General features: G+C 32.4%; 1 protein-coding gene across 1 annotated transcript in view; it reads left to right on the top strand.

Moving 5' to 3' along the window:
* Positions 1-12,868, top strand: part of LOC129223309 (CUE domain-containing protein 1-like) — a 29,433-nt gene extending 16,565 nt beyond the window's left edge. Inside the window, exons 4-9 of the mRNA XM_054857875.1 lie at positions 2,233-2,402; positions 4,920-5,115; positions 8,762-8,905; positions 10,215-10,284; positions 11,460-11,580; positions 12,789-12,868. Coding sequence (XP_054713850.1) covers positions 2,233-2,402; positions 4,920-5,115; positions 8,762-8,905; positions 10,215-10,284; positions 11,460-11,580; positions 12,789-12,845 — 758 coding nt within the window. The 3' untranslated portion in view covers positions 12,846-12,868. The remainder of the gene's footprint in view (positions 1-2,232; positions 2,403-4,919; positions 5,116-8,761; positions 8,906-10,214; positions 10,285-11,459; positions 11,581-12,788) is intronic.
* Positions 12,869-14,429: the final 1,561 nt, after the last annotated feature.

Genomic DNA, 14,429 nt, shown 5'->3' with positions numbered 1-14,429 from the left:
TTTCCAAAATACTGCATTCGGGATTGAATATATAGCAAGACATGAAACATGTGAGTCACCAAAATTTATTTCGAATAATATATTACAAACATGAGAACCATGATTTTTACATTTTCAATGCAGGCTGTGGCAAGGAGCTGAATTTGACAAATTTTGGCATTCCTCTCCCTCTACCATTTGTTAGAAATTTTAAAATTTAAAGTTTGTAGCCACACGTTTCCAAATATTCAAAGTTTTTAAGCACATGAAAATGAAATTAGTTTTTTCAACCAATTTCCATTTTTTAAGGAACGAATCATGCAATTTTTTGGGGAGATAGGGATCCACTTCAAAGCATGGGCCCTAAGCTATAGCTTGTTTATCTTATAGGCAAAATCAGCCCTGTTTGTAATTCACTCTTACCTGCAGATTTTTGCTTGATTTTTTTTGTAATTTTTACAAAAATTCGTCAATTTTTACGATTAAAGGATTTTTACGATTTTACCAATCTTGGTTAGGTTTTTATAGACTTTTATAAAATTTCAGTAAATTTTTCCAAAACTTTTAATGACTCAATTATTTAGATTTCAATAATGACAAGGACTGACTCACTTAGACTTAGATGATTATGACTTACCTTACTTTTTAAACAGTATTTATAAAGTAAGTAAAATTGTTCTTTCCCTCTAGGTAAAAAGATTCAATTAATCAGAATACTCAGATAACTGAAATTTATTCAATTTGCGATAGAACTTAATTTCCCTCTCTCTCAAAAAAAAAATAAAGGAAAAAAACTAATTTTTGGAATCTCTCAGAAACCAATTAATCTACTAAGAACATAAATATTATGCACATAAATACTTTAAATGTGGACACAAATCATAACAAGTAGATTGTTCTGTTAGTTCGAATGGGAGGGGGGAGGTAGAGTTTTCCTTCCTATCTTTTAGGTTCTAATTTGTTAAAATAATCATCAATTAGAGAATTGTTGCAGCTTAATGTATAGCTTGTTTAGCCTATATTTTCATGCACTTGCCCAAATGGTTTTCAGTCCAAAATAGTGAATTTAGACACATTTTCAGCACCCCAATGACAGCTGCACTATTTGTATTTAATGTTCATTTTTTTTCCTTTTCTTTTCTCCCATCAGATAATACATTCGCTATTCTCTTTATTTTCACTGAACTATTCAAAAAAGAAAAAAGTCATGTTTTTTTTGTTTTAAGATTTTGGAAGATGTGTTGTAACTATATAAAGGCCTCTCAAAACTGGGGGGCATTGCCCCCTATGCCCCCCTATAAATCCACCCATGCTCTTCTGAACTATTCAAAAAAGAAAAAAATAATGACTTTTTTATTTTTGGAAGATGTGTTATTACTACATAAAGTTTTCCCAAAACTTGGGGGGCATTGCTCCCCTCTGCCCCCCCCCCCCCCATAAATCCGCCCATGGCCCTAGGTGATATTGACAAGTGCCGCCCCCTCTCGACACGGAATAATAATAACAACAATGATATTAAATAATAATATATTCATGAAATAAAAACAATAGTAAAGTGCTTAAAATTAAAGTGAGTTTCCAGTTAAATTCAAAACTATGTTTTGCATATCCAAGCACTGGTACACCTCTAAATTATTTTGTTTAGCATTGAAGCAATGAATCTTATGGCGCTGAAACAGATATTCGTACTTTAAAAAAATATTTCAATTTCGAAATTTGCCGCCCTAAGCGGCCGTCTAGGTTGCCTCCCCCAAGAGCTGGTAGGTATTTTACAATTTTAACAAAAAAGAAAAAAATCATTACCTGTTCAACCCCTGTTCACTCTAGTTTCACCTCTTTACCTTTCTCTTTTTTTAGTCAGATGAAATTCCAAATGCTAAATACTGCCGACTGCCCACCAGCCAAACTGTTGGGATTGCTCTTCGAAAAAGAATCTAACTTTACATTTTAGCACGCCAAGATAACATGACTGAACATTACTATGCATTCCGTTCTGTTTAATCATTAGAGAAAATATGTAGACTCACTCAGGAAGAGTTTTGAAAAAGAATTCACTCAAAATAGGGTTTGCACAAAGACCCCCTTCAGTCCTTCTAGGTATATTGCATTTTTTAGTTTTTCTAGTGTTGAGGTATTGTATCTTATGTATGATAATGTTTACTATTGGAGTGGAAACTCTATGTATGTCTAAAATAATTTTCCATTTTTTTAATATAACATTTGAATTGGCTGATCTTTTTTTTTTTTTTTCAGAAACTTCTGAGGCTGCAGAGAGTGCAGAGGGAGAGACCCCCGCTGCAGCATCCTCTGAATCAGATGTGGCCTTGAAAACGTTGAAGGAATGGAACCCTCCACTTTTAGGGGAGCTTCCACCAACATTTCTGAAAATTAGCGGAGTGCCTGCTACTAAATCAAACACAAAAGTAACCACTTCTGTTCTCTCTGTCTTTGGAAATGAAAGTATTTCACCAACTTTGCAAGATGTTATGTCCAGTATATCATGGCACTAGTTCAATACTAAGTGCTAAGACATCTTTAACCCAAGCGTGTTCATGTCTCTTCATGTTACGTTAGTGCTCACATTTCGTTTCTTTCCCCGCCCTAGCGATCTGTGAGACAATTTAAAAAAAAAAAAAATGATTTCTGTTAGTGTTTGCTTCAGCTAATAAAATGGATACCATTTACTATTCAAATGTATGAAATGAAGAACAATGCTTACTCAGCGTACGCTGAAAGAAATAAATGTCGGGAAGGTTGACTAGGTTATTGCGCTATCAGTCTAAATGATGGACATACATTTCCAAAAGCTATGAGACCCTAAAGTACCAAAAGAAATTCTCAGAACTCTGTGTGAGGGTTAGGGAGTTACTCAAGGTCAACTACACAGATGGGGACCCCATTATCAAGATAAGGATTGACGGGGGAAAGGGCAACATATATGACAACATGGGAGGAATAGGCCAATACCCGACTATTTAAGGGTTAAAAAGTGACTTTGAAATTTCCACATAAAAGCAGGACGAGTGGTTATTGTTTTAATCTGTTCAAATCTCAGGCTAACCTGGAAATAAGGAAGAAATACTACTTTAGTAGGGTTGTAGGCACTTAGAACAGCTTACCGGAAGAGGCTGCAAGGGCAGATCCAGAATTTCTTCAAAGAGGGGCAATGATTCTTTTACTTGCCTCTTGCTACTTATCTGATTTGCACATGCTTAAGGAGGAGTGGGCTGCTGCATCATTATATAACTCAAAACAGCTGCAATATCGAGATTTAGCCAAGGAGGGTGAGGCAGAAGGTTGTCTCCTAACCTTTTCCTTCTCTTTTTCATTGCCAAAGGTATTCTTAAATTTCATTTTTCGAACTTCAATTTCCAAACATTGCCGCTGCAGAGTCTCTCAAGTGAGGGGCGATCGTCCCCATCCGTTCTTGAGAGGCTGTGACGAGCAAGGGGCCGTCGATCTTCATTGAGGACTAATAAATCAACTAGGACAAGCCTAGCTGGGTCCAGTGCCTGTTGCTAGTCATCACATTTGTATATCTTTACTAATAATAAAGCTGAAAGTCTCTCTGTTCGGATCTCTGTCTGTCAAGATCTCTCTCTGTCCGGATCTCTGTCTGTCAAGATCTCTCTCTGTCCGGATCTCTGTCTGTCAAGATCTCTCTTTGTCCGGATCTCTGTCTGTCAAGATCTCTCTCTGTCAAGATCTCTCTCTGTCCGGATCTCTGTCTGTCCGGAGTCTGTCTCCGTGACTTGCATAGTGCCTTGACCATTCGGCCGATTTTCCTGAAATTTGGCACAAAGTTAGTTTGTAGCAAGGGGGTTGCACCTCGAAGCCATTTTTCGAAACTTCGATGTGGTTATGAAATTATCATAACGTGGAACCGTAACATGGGCACCAGCCAATTGGTGAGAAAATTCATCATACATTATTTGTAAATATGCAGCCGAACCAAAAGACCTTTTTATTTTCTATTACATGCAAAGCGGTGCGGGTACTACTAGTGTATAAATATCGGCAAACAAAAAACTGCAAACAAGTTCCAAAACAGCTCAGTTAGAACTGTTCAGTATTTGCTTGCAATTGTGCCTTAGCTCTAGCAATAAGGCAATTATTTTTAGCTTTTAACATAGAATTGTTTACTAGACATTAAAACATATAAAAATGCTTTCTCACATCATTTCTTAACAAATAATTGGTCTACTGTCATCTGTTTTAAGTACTTGTAGCGTTTAATAAAGCTAGGTCCCACAATATTTTCTGCAAGGCCTGGTTCAGTTGATCTCTGCAATTTTGTGCCACTTGCCAGGTGTTACAATATATATCTTTATTACCTTTTTAGTACATTTAATGTATGTTGTTACTAATATTTTATAATGGTGAGATTTCAACAATAATCACTTTTTAGCAGGGGTGCAGAAAATGTTTTTACTGCCAACATTTCCCCCAATCTATACGAAAATTTCCCCAAAATTTTACAATATGGTTATATGTTTCAGATAAAAATTCATTCCTTTTACTATAGGTATAGATAATTTTGAAAAAAAAAAAACAGCATCCTTAAAATTAATAGAATGAACTGGTAACTTGTAGAATTAAGTATCTAAAAAGTAAATACATGTAAATTTTAATTAAAATATCCTATCTATTATTTATTATTAAATGTAAATTATTATCCAATAAATAGTTAATGAAGATATAAAGAGTGGTGATTCAAAAGAAAATGCATTCAAAAGACACTTGCGAAAAAAAGCGGAAAATTAAAAGTAAAAAACATCGATTCTGTAAAATTTCCCCAGATGGTTCAACTTTCCCCTGATCCTAGATCGCCGGATTGGACATATTCTGCACCCGTGCTTTTTAGTTTTTAAACATTAGCTATTCCTTAATTGGCATACAAGGAAGTAATATGATGGTAGCATTTTTTTTTTCTCCAGAAGGTTACTATCTTGAGCTCCACCATTCTGCAGCAGCGAATGGAAGAGAATGAGAAAAAACGTCAGAGTAATACTGCGACGAATGACCCCGACCTGGTGCAGTTTTTGGAAGATGAAAGGATAGCTTTATTTTTACAAAATGAAGAGTTCTTCCAAGAACTAAAGGACAATAAAGAGTTTCTGTCAACTCTTGAACGAGGTAAAGATCTCTGTTCAACTGTTCATGTATCCAATATTTTCTTTTTACAGGATCAATACTTTCCTGCTTTTAAAGCTTTCAAGGTAGTTAAACTTAATCTTTTTCAACTCATATCGAAATTCTTCATTCACTTTTAAGTTTGAAATAGTTTTCTTGAATTGCTTGAACTCCAGTACTCGAATGGAATGTTTATCAGAATGTTTTTACAGTCACAGACATGTAAAAACTTATGCTGTGTAAATGTGTCACTATCACTTTGTGTTGCCCCAAAATTGCAAGTTGTGTTTGAAATTTCAATCCTTTTGTAACTTGTTAGTGCGTCAAATGTTTTGAATGTTGAAAGGAATTTTAACTTCTGCTATTTTAAATTGTCTTATTTCATTTTTTGTTTTAATAATGTATCTATTTTCTAACTTAATTTTAATCCACTGTAATATTAAAATCTGTTCGCGTCCGTCTGTCTGTCTGTCTGTCTGAAGATCGATCTTCTCGAGAACCACTGCGAATCGGGAGTCAAACGAGATACCGATCAATTCGAAATTTTCCAAAGAAAACAACAGGACCAATCTCATAATTGTACGACTTTAATTAGCGGAGATATTAATTAAAACGTTAATTAACATAACGCTATTCAGGAATTTTTATTTCTTTCCTGTTGCCATTTTGCATATGGGTGAGCAAATAAAATTCTAATAATTGTGTCAAAAGAGATTTTATTGGCTGCTGTCCAAATCTTAAAACAACGTTTCCATCTAGAATTTCATTTTTAATTAGTTTAAAATTGGTTGCTCTATTCGGACATTTATCGTCTGTCCTTTCTTATTTTTTCACATTCAACGTTCTTAACTCTTTTCAGCATATGAAAAATGTTTCTTTAGTAATGTTTATTGATTGAAGTGTAAGTTTATCATTCACCGGCCTCATATTTGGGTACATTTAGGATGTGCGACTAATTATGTTTATTTTGTTGGACTTTTTTCCGTCACATGGGTGAGTTTTCGAATTGTAATAACTCTCTTTTTCCTTCCTGTTTCGATTTTTGCAATACAGTTTGTATCGTTAAAAGAACACGTTAAATTAAGAAAGTTTGGATTTCTTTATGTGAAACAGAGTTGAACAAAAAAGATTGTTTTTAAGGATTTTAACTAAAGCTTAATCGGAATCTGATGGCTTGATATTAAATTAATGCTTATTGGTATTTAATAAGTCTTGGTGCTTTAGTTTCACGTAATCAACAAAAAAGTGTGTGTCATTTTATGTAAAAAGCTGATTGTAATTGTACATAAATATTTCAGATATATTCTATCAGATTTAGTTCAGTTTAAAGTGAGCATATATTATAGTGGAGAATGCATATATTTTCCTCTTTTGTGCTAATTGAAAATACTCATAACTTGTATTATTGATAACTATGATTGATGTTAAAGAGGTTTTTGCCAAAAATATGCTCTACTAGTGTTTTACAAACCTTGCATTACGCGTAATGATTTACTCCTTAGCGCTTTAGAAACTGATGTCAGAATAATACAAAAACATCAATTGAACAGCTCTTTCATTTTTTAAGTAGCCCGTGCAACGCCGGGCACGCAGGCTAGTCCATATTATTAAAATCTGTTCGCGTCCATCCGCTGTCTGTCCATCTGAAGATAGATCTTCTCAAGAATCGCTGCGAGTCGAGAGTCGAATGAGATACTGATCAATTCGAAATTTTCCAAGGAAAACAATAGAACCAATCTCGTAATTCTACGACTTTAATTAGTGGAGATATTAATTAAAACGTTAATTAGCATAACGTTATTCAGGAATTTTTATTTCTTTCCTGTTGCCATTTGGCATAAGGGTGAGCAAATAATAAAATTCTTATAATTGTTTTAAAAGGTTTTTTTTTGGATGCTGTCTAAATCTTAAAACTGTTTCCATCTAGAATTTTATTTTAAATTAGTTTACTTTCTTTTTTACTCTGGTATATAAATCCTGAAACTGCTCTTTAAAGCATCTTTTTCGTTTAGAAATTTATTACAAGTTAGCTTCGTTTTTCTTTTATTCTAAGTTACATTTTTTATTTTTTTCTGTTATCATTTTACATTTTTGTTAATAAATAACATTTTAACAATTGTTTCAGTGGGGCTGACGTTATCAAAACAACCAACTGGGTTAACCGGTTGCTCTATTCGGACAAAACCTTTATTTATCATCTGCCCTTTTTTTATTTTTTACAGCCATTGTTCTTAACTCTTTTCAGCTCATGAAAGTTTTTTCTTTAGTTATGTTTGTTTATTAAAATGTAAGCTTTTTATTATTACCAGCCTCATATTTCGGTAAATTTAAGATGTGCTACTAATTATGTTATTTTTGTTGGACTTTTCCCTTCACATGGGTGAGTTTTTGAATTATAATAAATCTATTTTTCCTGCCTGTTTAATTAAAAGAACATGTTAAATTAAGATTGTTTGAATTTCTTTAAAGGAAACAGAGTTGAACAAAAAAAAAATGCTTTTACTGATTTTAACTAAAGCTTAATCGGAATCTGATAATTTAGTATTAAATTAGTGCTTAATGGCATTGGTTAAACCTTGATGCTTTAGATTCACGTAATCAATCTTAACAGGTTTGAAACTGATGTCAGAGTACTACAAAAACAGCAACTGGACATCTATCTCTTTCATTTTTTAGATAGCCCGTGCAACGCCGGGCACGTAGCTAGTTATTATATAATTGTTATTACTTAAACATAATTTAAAGCATGTTTCATGCATGAAACATTCAGATTTTTGTTTTAAACTTCTTTGGTTATCAACCTCTCTTATCAATGATTTTACAATTGTTGAAATAATGAAATAATATTTATCATAAATCTTTATGTATTTGTAAACCCTTGCTGGTGTATTGAATTGTGTAAGGATTGTCCTACTGTTGGCTCTACAGCTATTTTATGCCATTAAATCTTATAATCCTTGAAACCTCTATTTCTCAACGCTGAATTCAAATTTAATGCATATAATTTAAGGGAATAGTGGCTAATATCTATCAAGATTCACTAAAAAGCATTGTTGTTTCAGTTATTTTATTCTTTGTTACTAGACAATGTCATTAATTTTCACAAAATTGGTGAAGATTTGTTATTAAGGCTAAATTAGAACAATAGTGCATTGATGATTTAAAAGCTGTATAGAAACTACTTATTGGTTATTACAATACTTTTTTTTTTTTTTTGTTCTTTTTTATGAACCTAAAGAACTGTTTTGATTGGAGCATTTGGTTTGATATTGGTAAACAGATATATTTATATTATTTTACAATTTCTCATTAGGCAATGTCAATTTTTATTTTTAAATTTTACTTAACCCAGAGAAAAATGTGTAGCTTCAAGAAATGAAGTTAATAATAGTGTCTCCAATATAGCAATTAAATAAAATAAGCCATTAAATAACATTAAAAGTTACACGGAAATGTGAAATCAAAGCATGAAGAGCTATATATGCTGGTAGCGCAAATGATATTTTTCTTTTCATGATATTTTTATATTTTTCTATAAATATGTTGATGTGCACCAGTATACCACTATTTAACACTCCTGCCATTATTTAAAATTTAAGAAAAAAAAACAGTTATAGTTTAAGCTAATTGTGAAAAAATGTTTCCTCAGCTTCGTCAGACGTCTCAGAGGAGGAGGAGGAAGAGGGTGGTGAGGCGGGAGAAGGCTTGGATCCCAATTTCCCCTACTGCAACAGCTCCCCTCCCGAGGAGACAGATGCTGCATTTAGGGAAAAAATCAAAAACATGGGGAAAGGTAAGCCCTCTCACGATTCTACTTGCTTTTCAGCGAGATTTTGTCAGGCTCCTGCATTCTTGAGATACAATGTTTTGATAGATACTTATTTAGAGATAGATATTGGTTATTAAGTTATTTATTGCTAAAGTAGATCCAGTCCATAAATTGTAGCTGAGATAAAGCAAGATTACAGTTAATTGGCACTAATGAATTTGAAAGTGATTTAGATGATATTTTTTTTAATTGTTGTTGTAGAAAACTAAATTGAATATGACTCATAATTTGAAAATTCAAGAACAGTAATTTATGCGGCACTTGAATTTTCAATCAGAAATAGTTTTGGACTTGATTTATTTAAGCTATGAATGCCTCGATTATAGATACATTTGTATATATGCTAATATATATATAGTAGATAGGTAACATGGTACTTAATAAACTGATGGACATAAAGAGATATAAATATAAATTTATAGGTAGAAGCTGTGGCATAGTTGCAAGCAGATATATTCCCCAAAATATTTGGTTTTTAATTATTAAAATAATGCAAATGTAATGAAAATTGTTTTTAAGCCTCCTTTTCTTTTGGTGAGCCCCCCAAAACTTCAAGGTGAGTTTCCTCAAGTGTGTTTTTCCAAATACAGCACTGGGTATAATATATGAGATAGTTAGAAAAGAATATAAATCAACACAAATTAATAGAGATAGAGGTAGATAGATACTACTATGGATAGATAGGTATAAAAAGATCAATAGAAAGTTAGAGATTAATAGAATAAATAGATAAACACAGTAATAGATGAGTGTAGCTAGATAAAATTCTTTTATACTACCACCAAATTGATTAAAGCTGCTGCAAAACAAGCCCCCCCCCCCCTTCCCGCATAAAAACCATGAAAACCTATTCTCTAAAAATATAGAATATATGCCTAATATCGAGATATTGGTTATAAATACCTGATTATTTTACTCTTGTGTTACTTGCTATTTATTGTTATTTTAATCAATCTGAAAATGTCAATTTCATAAGAATAAATACTAAAATGACAATTAAAAATGCCATCTACTCAACAATGTTATTTAACATTCACTCTGTTAAAAAGGAATTGTTACTATATTTATGTTTTGGTCTCTCTCTCCCTCCCTTAAAAAGGAATAGTTACTATATGAAGTTTTAAGTCTCTCTCTCCCCCTCCCCCCGCACTGTCTTTCATCATTATAAATAAAATCTTATGAATTCTTTTTATTATTGAGTTAAGTCGAAAATGTTTTGAAAACTTGTAATTATTTTGCACATTAATGGTTGTTTTCTTTTTAATACATTTAGCTTCTCGTAAAAAATTCACCCAGCTTGCTAAGCTGTTTTCGCGAAGAAAGAGGAGGTCCTTTAAACCAATGTATCCTTTATACACAATAGTGTTCTTATTGTATGTGTACATTATCTCTTGTGTTCTTACCGCAATGACTTTTGGGGTAATAATGAAGAATTTTTTTTCTCTTGAGGCACTTCTGTGAAAGCGAATGCTGCAAAGAGTTGGGAGTTTTGCAGTGTTACTCTCTGAACAGGTTACATGAAATTTTGTAGCCTAACATGTAATAAAAGCAATGGTTTTAAAAGTCACTAAAATTTAGAAAACATGATTTTATATGATATTAACTTGTGTTTTTTAAATTACTTGTATAGTTTTGTGCAGTTACTGTGAAATGAGCTTACTTTTGAGTTCCGTTTATTACTGGAAAGGAATATTATAAATTATACTTAAATGTACAATCTTATGAATAAATGAATAAATAAATACTTCAAGTGTTCAACTTTTTCTAATTATGAGTATTTTTAAATAGTTACTGTAACATTTTAAGAAATCTTGCGTGCGTGCATTTGTGCATGCTAAAATTAACTTACGAAATATACAATATTCTACAAAAAAAGAAAAGAATATTTATATAAAATAAAAAATAATCAAATTTTCAGAAAATAATGCAGTACAATCTCATTACAGCTTATAACAATGCAATAGAATATCCACTACATTGCTTAAATTCCATTACAATTTCCTGGTACAAAATTTATGGTCCCTTGATGTTTGTTGCGAAGAGCTGTAATAATAAAATAATAGTGAAGAATAAATCAAAAGTTGAAAAAAAAAAAAAAAGAATCAGATACAAAAAGATTTCTCTTTGGAGCTATGTATCATAGGATACTTAGGGGGGGCGGGGGGATGTATCATCTGCAAAAAATGATAGTAATAAAATGAAAATAAAGAATAAATCAAAAGTTTTTAAAAAAAAAGGAATCAATAAGATGCAAAAGACGAACTTTGCATCCAACTAATGCAAAAAACAAAGGAAGGAAAATAACTAAACATTCATGAATTTCATTGATTACAGTGCATTGTATCACCTGACTCACTGTCTACTAATCACAAAGGCAATGGAATAACAACATCAAAGCATGGCTAAATAGAATAAATTAGAAAACTTATTTGCTCAAAAAAAAAACCTTTATTCTGAATTTGACTCATTCCATGTGTGAAATATGCAATGTACTTCCTTGACTTCTGTGTGTGATCAGATTAGGCGATGGGTCTAACCCATCTCGAGACAATCTCCTCCTCCACGAAGACGAATACTCGGAATTGTCGGAGGACGACTCAGAAACCGAAGTCAACAAAAAGGACACCTGGAATAGTCATGTGAGTTAGGTTTCGCTCATTTCTTCTGTGTTTCGTGCAGGTTGAGTTGAAACAATAGCACCTGCCTTTTTTTTCTTTTCTAACCGAAAATCGCCCGTCATGGTATGACGGGTGAAAATTGCTTCTGCATTTGAACAAAGCCATTGCCTGTTTGGTGATATTTTGATAGTTGAAATTTTAACCCTAACACCAGTTTATTAACCCTAAACTCCAGTAGATAGCATTAATTGTTTTAGTTTCTTTGTTTTCCTAAAATGAAAGACTTACCAGTAAAATAGGATCGAGTTCAGCCTTGTAACAATAACAGCCTTGTAACAATAAAGCCTTTTCTTGGCATGTTAAACATTAACAAAACATATTATCAAATCATCATGCCGTGGCGCGAGTTTCATTGTTGAAACATGCGGGTTACTTTATCATTGGCTATTATTTATATTAGGATAAAAAAAATGAATGTGATTTTCTAATAACTTCTTAAGTAACAGGAAAAATATTTTTTAAAACAACAAGGGTCATTTTTTTCCGTATATTTTACGGAGAATTTGATGCATCACATCTCAAGTGGCTAATTGATGAAATAAAAACCATGAAAAGCAAAATTTAAGCTATCTCAAATGGCTACAGTTCGTAAATCAAGCTGTTAAGTGTAGGATAAAATTTTCATTGCTTGAGCTAATATGCAGTAATACCTTGCTTAGTGTGGCTTCACTCGGTAACTAACCTGCCATAGTATGCAGGGCCGGATTTAGGGGAGGGCAGGCGGGGCTACTGCCCTGGGCCTCCACAACAAAGGGGCCCCCACAATTACATTTTTACAAAATATTCTAACTTTCATGAGTCAAAAAAATCGAAAATATCAGATATATACATGTATATCAAAATATTCGGATATATATCAAAGTATCGGACATTTTCGAAAATATGATGATCTTTTTGAACCCTGATTAGGGGCCTCTACTCCTTCGTTCCCCCGAGGCCTCCACACTTTCAAATCCGGCCCTGATAGTACGACTTTTATCAATAATTAAGTTGATGAGTTTATCATTTTTAAAGAAGATCTACAACAAGGGTGCCCACGGGGGGGGGGGGGGGGGGCATTCTCTTGCAGTGCTTTTAGACCTAATTATTATTAGTTGCTCATAAAGTGCATACTAAGTTACCATATAAAATACATGAGTACTCAATATTAATATATTGAACTCTTTCAGGTTGGTGGACCAGGTGGAAGATCTCAAACAATAGAAAGATCAAAAATGGATCTTTAGTGAAGAAAATTACGTGTCAAAAAGTGTGCTTATAGTCTGGTAATAATCTATAGCTGGAGCAAAACCATGGTTTTTAAATAAGCACAGCAAACGGCTGGCCTGTTTCTTCATATGTCATTTTATAAAAGACTGAAAATCTAAAATGCAAACTTTGAGAAAATGCAATTTTTATTTTGAATAAGAAAAATTTGGCTTTTCGAAAATGGCGGCAGCAGCTATAATGCATTAGTTTAAATTCCATTTGTAATTTTTATGTGGGTGTTGCCATACACATGAAGCATTATTTAAATGTGATTGGTTTCTCGCGAAATATTTGGATGCTACATTTGTTATTTTGCTCATCTTGCAGAATATTTAGTAATGTATATATATTATCCTTGTTAATTTTAACGCTTAAAAAATAGTTATATTTGGAATAGTTATTTTTATGATAAAAAATGAACAAAGAGTTCTTCTCTTTGATTAGACCCTAAAAATTTCTGATAAGTATAGTATCTTAGTCCCTAACTTTAATTGTGCAATTTAGTGTTATTTCAATTAACATTTCTTCTCTATGGTTCATAAAACGAAATCTGAGCTTTTAAATTATTCAGCTCTATCACTAGTTATCTCCTTTTTTTTTCATTTTGTATAAAATATAGGAAACTAGTTGTTGGTTGTTGACTATAAAACTTTTATCTTTTAAGACGTAACAGCAGAACATATTTATTTGAATCCAATACATACTATAAAGACTATGGCATTGATTATAATGGCTGAACCCAAATTATGTTTTATTACTTTTCCGTTAGCAATAAATGTGTTTTGTAGAAAAGAAAGAGAAAAAAAATCATTTTGAACAACCAGATTTCTTTTTTTCCCCCCAAATGTGTGCTATGTTTTGAATAATTCATTTTGTGAAAGCATACCTTTATGCGAAAAAAAAAAAAAGGTTGACAAAGGTCATAACTTACTACCATGTATTATTTTTACTGTGTTTAGTTGATATTTTAATCAATTTCTAAAAAAATATGATCACACTAGATTCAAATCAAAATTTCAGTTTTCAATAAGAATCTATTTTATTGTAAATTTCGGGAATTTACAATTATAATTTTAAAAAATATTTAGATAATTATTTTTTTAGTGGTTTAACATGTTTCCCTCATGTTTTAATAGTGCTTATATTCAGGACTTAGTTTCTGTCAAAAGAAGTGCAGGAGCCCTATAGTCGTCAGGACTTCTTCTCATACGTAAATATCTTGAACTCCATTTAAATATGTTGAATCTGTCATAAAATTGAAAAAGAAGTGCAGGAGCTCAGCTCCCTTGAGCTAACAAGAATTGAGCTGTGCTCATATTTATTTTGCTGAGAGAAGGTAAATGCAGTATCTGCAGCAATGAATTTTTGATGAAACTTTTGTTTTAAGAAATGAGTTTTATACTCTATACCAAAAGTAGGGAAGTGCTGGAATTTGACATTTCTTCGTGCTTTATTTTCAACTAGTGGTACCCGCACGGATTAGCCTGTAATAGAAAATTAAAAGGTCTTTTGATTCGCCTGTATATTTACAAATAATGTATGGTGAATTTTCTCACCAATTG

The sequence above is a fragment of the Uloborus diversus genome, chromosome 5 (genome assembly GCF_026930045.1).
Source record: "Uloborus diversus isolate 005 chromosome 5, Udiv.v.3.1, whole genome shotgun sequence".
Classification (NCBI taxonomy): Eukaryota; Metazoa; Arthropoda; class Arachnida; order Araneae; family Uloboridae; genus Uloborus; species Uloborus diversus.
This window is presented reverse-complemented; position numbering and strand designations above follow the sequence as displayed.